Raw genomic sequence first — 12737 nt, forward strand, 5'->3', positions numbered from 1 at the left:
TGAATTTGACTGAACCACGAAAATGGACCCGCAGGGCAACCATTAGTGCGCATGCCCAACATTTCGTCGCTTATTTTTGCTTTGGCACCACAGCGCCACTTACAGGCCTGGCATACATTTTGCAGCGTTTTCATGCATTCGTGTGGACGATCACATTTATTTTACGTCTCCGTCTTTACGACAAACGTTCTGGAAAATATTAGCGTTTCGTGTTCGTTTTGACTTCGTGTGGACGGGGCCTGAATTATCTAACCAAGAAAAGAATTACAGAATGTTGAGTCTCAGTGCAGGAATCGCTTGTACAGAGATACCTGTAAGTGCATAAAAAGATATTCAACAGATATTAACTCAGGGACCTAAATGTAAATCAGACTTTTATCAATTTCAGTGATAAAAAATGTGGAAGTCAGGTTTAATTTTCCTTTCACTTCCCATTTATGATTCTCCATGTTGGTCTATGACATAAAATCCCATTTCACCTCACTGTGCTTTGTGATTTAATGTGAACAAAGCTGGAAAAACCCAAAGAATATAAATTTATTTCCAAAGCATTGTAAGAAATATTGGCTTGCACTACGGAAATCTAAAATACCCAAATGCTGATCATATATTTACCCTGACAGAGTATAAATCCGACTAATATTCATTTCCTATGATGGTCCGAACTGCTAATATCCATGTGACACATAAAGGACAGCACTGTAATATAACATTTTCCAGCATTCATGTCCAGACACCTCTATGAAAAAATCTGTTCATGGCTGGTGGTGTTTCAACACTGAGCTGTTATGGACGGTGTGGCTGACACTCCTGGAACAGAAGCTGAGAACGCAGAGGATGTCAGCAACAACTGTAAGAACTGTGGGGCAAGTGGACTTCAGCCATTTCCGAGTGGACCTGTCTGTGATTGTACTGCTTCATATAATAGGTATAAGCAAGTGAACATTACAGGAAAAAAAACACATCTGTGCTTTCATCTGCTCTGATCGTGCAGGCTGACAGCTACTGATCGGACTGATATGCAGAGATGAGGATAGAGTGGCAGTGGACCATGTGTTCTAACATCTTGTTGCAGCTGTTTAGAAATATCTGACCAATTTCTAGGCCAACCAGCTGTGATACTATCAATTTGTTAAAAAATCTTCGCAAAAACTGAGCTGCACATCTCCCAGTTGATCTAAGATAATTAAGTGAGAAAGAACAAAGAATTTCAATCATAATTATCTTTCACTGAATTTTCCCCTGCAGAGCATATCAAATGTGTAAGCAACCGTTACGCCTCAATTATAACTTAATTATTTTAAGCAAAGTGTTCAAAACTGCTGTGATGTTGTCAAAATCATTAAGAGGAGTACTTATTCAAGTTTTAATGTACACTGTTCAACACATAAGGAAACAATCCACTATGCTTATTTTTTTTTTTAAAGGATTTTCACATTTGTGTCATACTCCCAGTCCTTGGTGCAGGCTGGGTTTGTCCTTTTTTTCTCTCTCTGCAGGGCTGGACGGGCAGGTGCTCCTCATCAGGCTGATTCCCACCCTTTTTAAGGAGCTGGAACCAGGAGGAGGGCGTCAGTTCGTTAATGCTCCAGCGGTGGTACAACTGATCCAGAACCAAGCCTAGCATCTTAGCTTTGCCTGAATCTAACCCTGTCCTCTCTGCTACCTTCTTGTAGAATCCAGGATCCCAAGCCTAGAAACCACTCCAGAGACCTCTGCGCTTTGGACCCCCATTAGAGGCGTTTTCAGTCAGCCTCTAGGAACTAGTGAGGCTTCTGGCCTCAGAACCAAAAGAAGCCCTCCTGCCTGAGCTCACCTGCCTGTCCACCATCTGGTCTCACCAATCGGACCTGCACCAATAGCCTGGACCACTGGACACCATTCTCCCAAACAGACGCCAAGCCTTCCTCTCTGTGAGTCTCACACATCCCTCAGTCCTCTACCTGCACCGAACTGTTTCTCACCTGTCACCAAACCTCTTCCAGCAGTATCCTGACGACCCTGCCTGCCGGACTCCTCTCTGTACACCACAAAACTTCAATAAAACCCTTAACTGATCATTGCCTCCGTGATTGCTCCTGTTCAGAGTCTGAAAACCCAAACATGACAATTTGTATGTTTGTTGTATGAAATTTGGGCCCAGTTCAGACTTTATTATTATTATTAATTAAGACAAGAAAGAAAGACAAATAGGTGAAGTTGAATTAGGTCAGCAGTCTATCAGCTGTGTGGTGTGAATGCTCCTCAGCTGCCTGCCTGAGGGGGGAAGTCTGTGCAGGATGGGCTTTATGCAGCTTCAGGTGTTAGGCTATAGGCATTGTTTACAGGGTTAAAAATAGTCGCTTTATAATAATATTGAACCATTTATATTTATATAAATAATTATTCATATTTTATATATTTATTTATATCAGTAGGATTTAGAAAAATGTGACACATCAAATTAAGCCAGTTAAAGCCAATAAACACGAAGCATACTGGACAGCCTACTGGTATTGTAGTTTGAACATTATTTAGCTCCTTCACTTTAAATTGTCTAATTTTAGTTCCCAAGCTAATATGTAGAGTCTGATACACAATCGTTGAAATAGGACCTGTACTATAAAGAAGACATACAAAAACTAAATAATATGTCACAAAGATATTTCATTTTTATTCCAACTAAAATTATAATCCCTCCTTTATCCTTACATAAGGAAAGGTACAGTAGTTGTTGTATGGCGGTGAGTTTCCAAAAAGTCAAGAAAATCCTGAGACTGTTGGAAATCTATAGCCTACATCTATATCCCTGGGGCACAAAACTAAATTAAGACATATTAACAGGTTACACTTTCCAAAACTATAAAGTTCAGTTTGCTGCTTCTTTTATCTTCTGAAAGACTATCACGCTTCTATGCTAAATTTAACACTGTTGATGCTGCCAGCTTGCAGTGATCCTTCTAGATTAAACTGATTAAACTTAGTTTGTTCTGTTGAAAATCTCTAAAATAAGCTGAAAGAAGAAGGCCAGTTATAAATGTAGGATGATTAGACACGCTCTGAGGGTTTATTAACTTTTCCATATAAATAGTGTGTGAAGGTGAGTGTCTGGCATCCTTAGAAAAAAACAGAAAGACTTGCAGAAGATATAAACATCCATGGGAATCGTCGCTCCGTAGTCAGACACGGCCTTATCCCATCTCAGCTTCACTCACATGCACACACTGCCCTCCTCACACAGGCAAACGTAAATAACACACAACCTCAACCACCACCTCATTTCATAGACGGCTTAGCACTGGCTGCACTTGATATAAAATCATACGCTTCATTTATTTTTACATTATTAAAAAGTGTTTCTAGATGTCCCGTGAAGCATTTAGGGTGTTAAATATAAATACATTTGTGCTTTTCTCTTAGGTTATCCTTTACGGATGGTTATCTTTCTTTTAATAAAATTTTTTTTTTTTTTTTCATTTCTGTCTATGTCCTATAAGTGCATTCTGAAGCGGCGGTCTCTTCCAACATGTTTTGATGCCTCATAATGACAAAAAAGATTATTTATTCTTGATATGGCAGTTATCCACCAGAATGGAGCTATTATAATTACTTAACCTGCTTAAGAAAAAAAACCCAAGTGTCTCTTTATGTTTTAAAAACATTCATGTAGTGTTTTGTTTGGTCAAACAAAATACGTTTTGTCTTTAGTTGAGAACTTGGATGTTAAAGATGAGGAAACTGCTCCTAGGTTTAAATTAATATTTTAGTTTGAACAGTATGTTAAGGTATAAAGGGTTAAAAAAAGATACCCCTTTACTGTACGTTATGAAGTGTTATTTAAAGAGTTTTTCACGAGTGATTTCTTTTCAGGAAAAAGAACCGGACAGAAAGCTTAAAGATGTAAACACAGAGCTTTCCTTTAACGTTATGGTTCATTCATCTTTTGAAGACTATAAACCATTTTAAATCTAAATATATCTGGTATATATCCATTTATGCTTAAACATTTCAGGCTTAACGCTGCATTAAAATTTCTCCCTAAATACAAAGAAAAACTAAAGTGCTTTTTTTATTAAATGAAAATCTTAAGGTTTTTATAAAAACAATCTATACATTTGACATTTTCCTCAGTTTAGTTTTATTGTAAAGTTAAACATTTCTATTTATTTCGACAGGGTTTTATGAAAAATGTGACTGAGGATTACTCGTCTTTGAATTAAGCGCCGGCTGGATTTCACAGAAACTCCATGAATGTAAATAAAGGCGGATCCGTTGCTCCATAATTCTACCCTTCAAGGTGAGCAGTAATATATTAGAGCTGTAAACATTTCTGAAACCAGTCATCCAATTCCAGCTAAGACTGCCGGATTATTCTATCTAGAAAAAAACATATCTACCAAACAAACCCAGGGGGTAGCTAAATAATCACAGGTAATCCAATGGTTCGGGTGAATATCTAGACTACAGAATAAACTGACCAGTTAGAGCTGCTGATGCAGATTTAAACTGAAGAAGAACCCTAAACACTGTTTTTATTTAAATAGAGCATCCATATCTGTAGCATAAAGGAGAGTATCAATGAGAACATTTTATTAACGTAATGATTGAGTTGAGAAATACTAAAGTTTGTTCTTGTTTCATTTTTAGCTCAACGCTTCACTAATAGTGAATATTTCCCCAGCTTGTCTAGGGAGTAAACTGATTGGTAATGCTGTAATATAAATATGCTTTACATTTCTTTCTGATTTAAATTCTGATTGGGCATCCGAACATATTCATAGCAATATAAGACATAGTTGTTAGTGGTATTATTTTCCCCACAGCAGGCAGGATTACATATATATGTCCATTACCCTTGTTAAAGCTCACCTCTGGCCATCCTGGATGACTCATTCACATTTTGTGGAAATTCACTCATTTACACTCCTTTTCTTGTCAGGGTCACATGTTTACCCCGAGGAGAATTTAGCCAAGCATTTTCTGGGTTTCATGACAAATGAGGCATAGAACGGCTAAACTAATGAGAAGAAATGCAGGAAGAGCAGGGAGACTATAGATGCATCTCAATGATTCAGAGTAATGGAATGTTATTGCCATTCTAAAAGAGAGGAATACATTACATACATGCAGAGTGGTATATTTCAAGCCTTTCTTGGAAAATGATATGATGTGCGAACAAAAGGAAAAAATCATGTGGTGTAACTGCGTATTTAGTGTGAAACACTGCTGTCCTGACAGCAGTCAAGCTGCCAGTCATTAGCATCATCTGCAAGGAGTGTGAGCAACAAACAGCTACTGGTGAATAAGCTGGTACTTCACAGAATGCTGTGGAAAAGCATTAAAAACGTTTAGTGGAAGGAAAGTATGTGAAAGCAAAAAGTGAGCCAGTAACGGAAATAACTGCAGTTTTGAGGGAATTGTGAAGCAAAGTTTCAAAGAGGTGGAAAGTGGCCAGAGTAATAAGAGTTTTTTTCTGGGATTACCGTAATTTCCAGACTATAAACCGCTACTTTTTCCCATGCTGTTTATACGAAGATGTGGCTTTTCTGTGGATTTTTCCTAACCGCCAGTGGGGGAAGTCACAGTTGGAAATGGAAGAAGGTGCTAATTTTAAGTTAGCACAAGAACATGCTAGCAGCAGGCACGACAAAGAAAAATTGTCTTGAATTCACACTTTTTGAAATGTATTTGCCACATTAAAGCTGCCATACCAATGAATAGACCGGGCTCTACTCCTGCAAAGCATAAAGAGCAGACAAAGCCCCATCTTTCAGTAGACGCTCTTACTGCTGTGAGCCAACAAGCTAGCGGGAGTTAGCATTCTTCTGCGTCCCTTGATTGTGATATGTAGAGCTCCGCCTACAGGTTTGTCGGGACCATCCAGTTGATATCATTAGCTAAACGGCAGATGGCCGCTCACACTGAGCCTGGTTCTGCTGGAGGTTTCTTCCTGTTAAAAGGGAGTTTTTCCTCTCCACTGTCGCTACAAGCATGCTTAGTGTGAGGGATTGCATTCAAGTCAATGAGTCGATGCAATCAACTGGTTTTCCTTGGATAGAAAACTTTGAATCAATCTGACTGGATGATCTGGTGAACTGTAAAGGGCCTTGAGATGACATGTATTGTGAATTGGCGCTATATAAGTAAACTGAATTGAATATAAATAATTTTCCCGTTTTTTCAAAAAATGTTGTGGCAGCAGCTAATAGTAAGGTGTGCTCTATAGTCCAGAAAATATGGTAGTTCAAAAACAGAGTGATTAAAAGTTCTCTATTAAGAAGAACATAAAGAGTGGAGCGCAACAAAAACAAGGTTAGTGATGCTCGATGGAGGCATGTTGTCTGCTGGGTTTGGTCCAAAGTGTTTTATCTAATCCTGCTATAGAACCATCATCCTTCACTTTCCTGACAGAATGTATGGAGATGCTGATTTCATTTCCTAAAATGACAAAAATGCTTGATTAGGCATCAGAACCAGCTGCTCTAAATACAAGAGAATTCATAAAGTATTATCAACAAATATGAGAAACAACAGAGCAACTACAATATTGAAAGACTGATGACCCCTACTAAAGCAACTCTACCTTCCCTAAGTTCCATTTGAAGGTGGAAGTCAGATTTAAATCAAGCAGGCTCCAAGAACACACTCAACTTCATTATTTCAAATGAAATGACAAAAAAAAATCAATAATATTCTGCTGTATTTAGATGCATGCGTGTTTCATATATCCCATAATGATTTCTTTTTCCTTGACGTTTAATGAACAGCAGCTCTTTATTTCTCTGCCTTTCTCACAACCCCTCACATTTTCAAGGACCTTACTTTCTGCTATTCTCTTTGATTCATACATCCCACCACTGCCTTTTAAAACGTTATCTTCGTCACTCACACATCTCTCCCAACGTCCTACTCTCCGTATGTTTCTTTATTTCTCCCCTTATTTTATTTTTTCAAATGCATGACACATTGTTTCAGCCTTCTGGGAAATTTGGACATCTTCTCAGACGCAAGCTGGCAGAACCAAACGGGAATCAGAAGGTCATGTTTCACCACGACATAGGGAGCTGTACAAACAGATAGAGATCCTTTACGGCAGCATGGGTGATGACTCCTGGAAAAGTCGGAATAAAGCAGGCCTATATGTACATATCACCTGCTTTAGTAATCCGAAATGAAAACAGGTTGGCTTGCCTTTAAAATCCACTGGATTCATTAAATGCATGGAACAAGTGTTCCTTCAAATGTTCCTGGTAATCCATTTTCTATGTACAAAAACTGACGATTTCCAATCCTTGGTCATTGATCCAGGATGTTGAATTTGTGTTCATGGTTCAGAGCTACCTCATTCATGAAGATTCAAGCCAGAGAGGCAAGAAAATAATCCATCAGTAGATCACAGATACCACTTTGTTCCCCATTTCCACTATATACAACCACCCTAATCAGCTGATGTGAGCAAAAATATACAGTTACACTTGTCATGTGTGGGCAGTGGTTTCAGACTCTTGGAACTGAAAGGCTACAGGAAATGAAAGTGCTCCTCTGCTGTGTTTCTATCTTTCTGATGGTGATTATAATGGTTGGGGATCTAATTCTGAATCCTCTCCAGCTGATAAGAGGCAGTCTAGCTGCTGCAGTGGACAAGCTGGCTCAGGTCAATCAGAACCCTTAAAAACATTTGATTAAGACAAAAACAAATCTTTCATACTTTTGCTCCATTCCAGGGTTAAAGCTGCAGTTGTGTTGTTAGAAGTTTTAAAGTGGAGTCAATGCACTCTGTGAACTCTAAAAAACTCTAAAATGTTTATCTTCTGTCAGACTTTGCTCTTCTTTCAGTGTGCACAAGCAGCTATTACATCATTTTCCTGCCCCCGCAACTGTAAGCGGGCCTTGCTAGCAGTACGCCAGCAGTCCACGGCTTTCTTTCCTCCTTTCATGTTGCTGCCGCTTCTTTAAACCTCAGATGCTTGTCTGCAACTCGCCGTTAAGCAGGGCTGAGTTATGAGTCTCCAGGTTGGCGTTGATTAGCATGGCTTCGTTTACCATCCTGCTCCTGTCCGCCCTGCTGTCGCTGCGCTCTATCTCGTCCAGGCCGGCCACCTTTTTCAGACACAGAACATTCTGAAAGCTCTTCTTAAAGTTATCGGACAAAAAAGCGTAGAGGATGGGGTTGGCGCAGCTGTTGGCGTAGGCGAGGGCCACCACGAAGTCGAACGAGGTCTTCACGGCTGAGGTGGGCATTATGGAGCCGGTTACGGAGGTGACGTTGAAAATGTAAAAAGGCAGCCAGCAGAGGACGAACACCGCCACCACGATGGAGACCATCCGTGTCACCTTCCGCTCCGAACGCTTCCGCTTCGAGGAACACACACGCAATCCCGATGATTTCACCTGGTTAAGAGGACAGGAAACGGTTTAAAACTGGAAAAATACAACCATTGTTCACACTCAAACAGTACAGAGTGATAGGAGTAAGGAAAGTAGAACATCAAAACAGTTTCATGCCAAATAATCTTTTAAAGTAAATGTGTTTTAATTGGATCTGATTTTATTTTAAGAAACATTTATAAAAACATTTTCCTTCTGCTTTACGGTTCTGTGCTACTTAGCATTAGTTTATCACTTAAAAGCCCAATAGAACCCAGTTAAATATATGGATGCAGCATGGAAATATAAATTGATAGTTTTAAAAGGCGCTGAGCAAGATATGATCTAAATGGTCAAATGCAAATCATTAAAACCTGGTTTACATTATTTAGCATTAGTGATGATTTCAAAGAGGCCATTTGCATATTTAGCACAGATGTGCCTAATGTACCTTCCAACAAGTACTGTACAACTTCATTAATTTAATCCCTGAACCGATAACAAAGTTTTATGATTAATCTCCTGTTATAATATACAAATAATCTAAATTAAATGCTTTGACTTGAGTCCCCCAAAACACAGACTGGCTTTCCTTTCTTCTCTGATACACGAAATATCACATGGAAAAAAGAGGCAGAGTTTCTGGGAATTGCTTATTTTTAAAACAGTATTAATTCATATTAGTTCAGTTTAGTTTAAATGGAACTGACTTATAACTAAAATCCTCTCGGGGGCATTTAGTGGACGAGGAAAGCAAACATGGTCAGTTCAAATCCTGGAAAATCCAGTTCAATGCAGTTCACCTGACCCTTATCCAGCCACTTAATTTCATTCCAATCTGATTATAATCCAATCCTATATAGCGATGTAAGCCTTAGCAGCCTGTTAAAAAAAAGGTTTGGGGGGCATCTAATTTAAGAGCCCAGCAAAAAAAAGAAAAAAAAACTTAATTTGAAGAAGAATCCCCATAAATCGATTCTTCCACAGGAGAGCAGTTATTATGATTAAAGTAATATTGCTTAAGGGTTTAAATATTCCGGCAAATCAGGATTGATTTAAGATTGATTTATGTTTGACCAGCCTTAAAATGTCACATAGACCTCCATAAAAACGTATAACAAAGCCATCTTTGTATTTGCACTTTTGGAAATAAAAATACAGTTTGTCGATGATTAAATAAAAGCCAGTCCAACCTGTCAGAATGATGAATTTAAACCTTTCAAACATGTTTCTTTAAGTTGGCACAGACAAAAGAAAAAAAAAAAGCTTCTGCAAAATAAATGTTGCTTACAGCTACCAGAAGAAATCTAAAGAAATCAACTGTTTTACACGACTCAATGACAGAGGAAAGGAATTATTTTCAGTTGTAGGTGACTTTTTAAAAAAGGCACCTCCTCATAAAGAAAATAATTTTCATCCTTATTAAGACATCTGACTCAGCTGCTTTACAAATCAATCTTATTTCAAGGATGTTTTCCAACAATGATGTTCTGCTCTAAATAATTTTTTTTTTCTATTAGTAGAAAGGACAATAAGCCACTACTTTCCTTTTCTCAACATACTAGTATACTAGACAAATGCATTCTAATGAATGTTAGACTACCTTGTAAGTGATAAAATACCTGTTGGATTTCATAACAGTTTGTTCATTATATTAATAGACAAACAAATCAGAAAAACAGCTAAAACTGGTCAGGGTTTAATTTTGAGTATAATTCCTACCAAAAAAAAAGGTTTCCAACCATATAACGACACTTTTGAGCTTATTAATTACTCAACTCTTTCTGGCTGACTGACAATGAACTGCTAATTTTTTTTAAATCCCAGCAAACATGACAGTTTGCTTTGTTAGAACTGTTCCCTTGTTTTAATCTTTCTGTCCAGTTATTTGTCCAGAAACTAACTTAAAGCAATTAGCAATTTAGCTAGTAGCTTAAAAACACCAAGTGTAACCATTAACTGGTCAACTTGGACATTACAATGTTATAGTTCCGCATTTTTCCACTGTGGAAATCTTTTCGCACAGTTCCTTTTCCAGTTTAAGTAGATGAAATGCAGTTCATCTAGATCGACAGGGGGTCCGCCACCCCTAGGGGGTCCATGGAGGTACTGCATGGGGGTGAAAACGTGGAAGACCCCTGATCTAGATAATTGTAGCCCCATTTACACTACCCTCTGAAAAACAACAAACAGTTCCTTATGACTGTTTAGACACCATGCTATCACGGTTCCTTGCCTCCTAGTGGCAATCTATGGTACTACTGCTGTCTAAAGGTAAACAAACAAACCAACATGGGGACACCCATGACATTCAGGAAGTTTGCTAAGATCAGGCGAAGAAGGCAGCCTTTGGTGAATTTACTTGACAGATTCTAAGCCACTTATGGGAAGTGGATACGACAAACGATAGTCCAATCAGGGCTTACGGACATGCTCTTTGTTATCTGAGAACCGAGCCAGAACTGGACCACACCGAGCCCTACTGATGAACTAGTACCATGTTAGCGCGGTTTGGTTGTGTCTGGCGTGGTCCAGTTCAGTTGTGCATTCCATTTACACTAAACGATTATCTCAGTTACCATGCTTGGACCAATCTCGGCACGGTTTCAGAAGGGTAGTGTAAATGGGCCTTCTGTATGAGATTTTTTTTTGTCTGGTTTAAGCGCAAATGTTTATATATTGTCTATTTATGTTGAAGAATCTTTACTCTTATTTAAAATTCAAGAGGTGTGATTTAAACTTTTACCCCTCAAAAATATCTGACTTATTATATTGCTTAAAAATGAAACAATAGCCTTTCATTTGAAAGAGCAAGATTAGTTTAACTTAAGACACAAACCAGTTGGAATGACCAGATTTTTCATGATTCTACTTTCCTGGTATGAGTCTTCCTGAAAGTCTGTGTGCTTACAGGAGCCAGAGCATGAGAGTTAAAAAAAAGATAGATATGAAGCGTATTAAATATTATAACAGTTCTTCTCACCTTGATTATAATAAGCAGGTAGCAGAGACATATCACAGTCAGCGGCATGAAAAATCCAATGGAGAAGGTGTAGAAAATGAAGATCTTGTAATAGAGGTCCTGGGGTTCAGGCCACACTATCCCACAAACCGGCACCTTGTTCAGGCCACTGAAGATCATTGTTGGTAGGTTAACAATCAGTGAAACACCCCATACAGTGACGTTGATCAGTTTGGCGATACGGGGTTTCCGCCATTTTGTGGACCTAATGGGGTGCACCACAGCCAGGTACCGATCGATGCTCATCACCATCAGACAGAAGATGCTGGTGAACTGATTGAGTGAGTCTGTTGGAGGTAAGAGGGGGGGATGATCAGAGAAAAGGGGAAGAAGAAACATTTCTGTTATGTGGTACAGGCTGAATAATTATAATAACTATGTCTTAAATTAAAATAGATTTCAAGCGACTAGTTGATCCTTTAAATCTGATCTACAGCAACATTCTGATAGATTCTTAGCTTGTAAAGAGATCTAGTGAAATTTCAAGCGACTAGTTGATCCTTTAAATCTGATCTACAGCAACATTCTGATAGATTCTTAGCTTGTAAAGAGATCTAGTGAACTTCTGGGGTACCTGGTAGACAACTAAACTTGTAAAGGACTGATAAACAAGATATAAATGACTTGCATGCACTGTAGGAATAAAGCAACCTAGCTCACCTGTAGCCAATAAAGACCCTGAACTCTTTCATAGTCTCCTATTGGTAGCAAACAAAGGGCTTTTTTAAAGTCTTTTTTAATTTATTTTTAAGCATTTAATCCTGAATAAAGGTCCTAAGAAAACTAAAATGGGATGATTTAAACTCCAGTCCTCTGCAGTCGTTGTCTTGCAACTTTTAGAGGTGTCTCTGGTACAACACATAAGAATCAAAAGACTGAATTACCTCCTTGTGATCTAGCCAAGGCCCCAACCTGAATACCTCAGATCGGTGAGGACTCCTAAAGCCACAGTGTGTAACAATCACAGGGATTTACCGACAGAAAGGTAATATACAATACATAAGTGGGTTATTATCATCTACGAACTGAAAGTCTAAATCTTTTTTGCAATTTAGAATTACATGGGAGCAGGTCTCATGTTTAGCCACTGGCTTGCTCTCAGAACCGTCAAGCTAGTGGCTTTATAGTTCACCATTACGCACAAATAGATCAGACTATTTGATTAAAATCCCAAGCTGTAGCTTTAAGCCATGATGGAAGTGCACAGAGTTCACCATAGTAACTGTTATCCGAATAGTGCTGCAAGTAAGGAAGGAGCTAGGACCAGGATACAGGATACCTCCTAGCATCAAAGCAACTATCACAACCTATTCTCATTATGAGTGCATGTGAAATCGTACGAAAAGTTATGCACCGTAATTTCGTACGT

At 38.6% G+C, this 12737-nt stretch overlaps 1 protein-coding gene across 1 annotated transcript in view; it reads right to left on the minus strand.

The window, feature by feature from the left end:
* Positions 1 to 6555: 6555 nt before the first annotated feature.
* LOC107090311 (somatostatin receptor type 2-like) overlaps positions 6556 to 12737 on the minus strand; it is an 11999-nt gene continuing 5817 nt past the window's right edge. The window contains exons 3-4 of the mRNA XM_015383624.1: positions 11330 to 11655; positions 6556 to 8370 (exon numbers count right to left, since the gene is read on the minus strand). Coding sequence (XP_015239110.1) covers positions 7939 to 8370; positions 11330 to 11655 — 758 coding nt within the window. The 3' untranslated portion in view covers positions 6556 to 7938. The remainder of the gene's footprint in view (positions 8371 to 11329; positions 11656 to 12737) is intronic.

The sequence above is a fragment of the Cyprinodon variegatus genome, unplaced genomic scaffold (genome assembly GCF_000732505.1).
Source record: "Cyprinodon variegatus isolate N-32 unplaced genomic scaffold, C_variegatus-1.0 Scaffold290, whole genome shotgun sequence".
Classification (NCBI taxonomy): domain Eukaryota; kingdom Metazoa; phylum Chordata; class Actinopteri; order Cyprinodontiformes; family Cyprinodontidae; genus Cyprinodon; species Cyprinodon variegatus.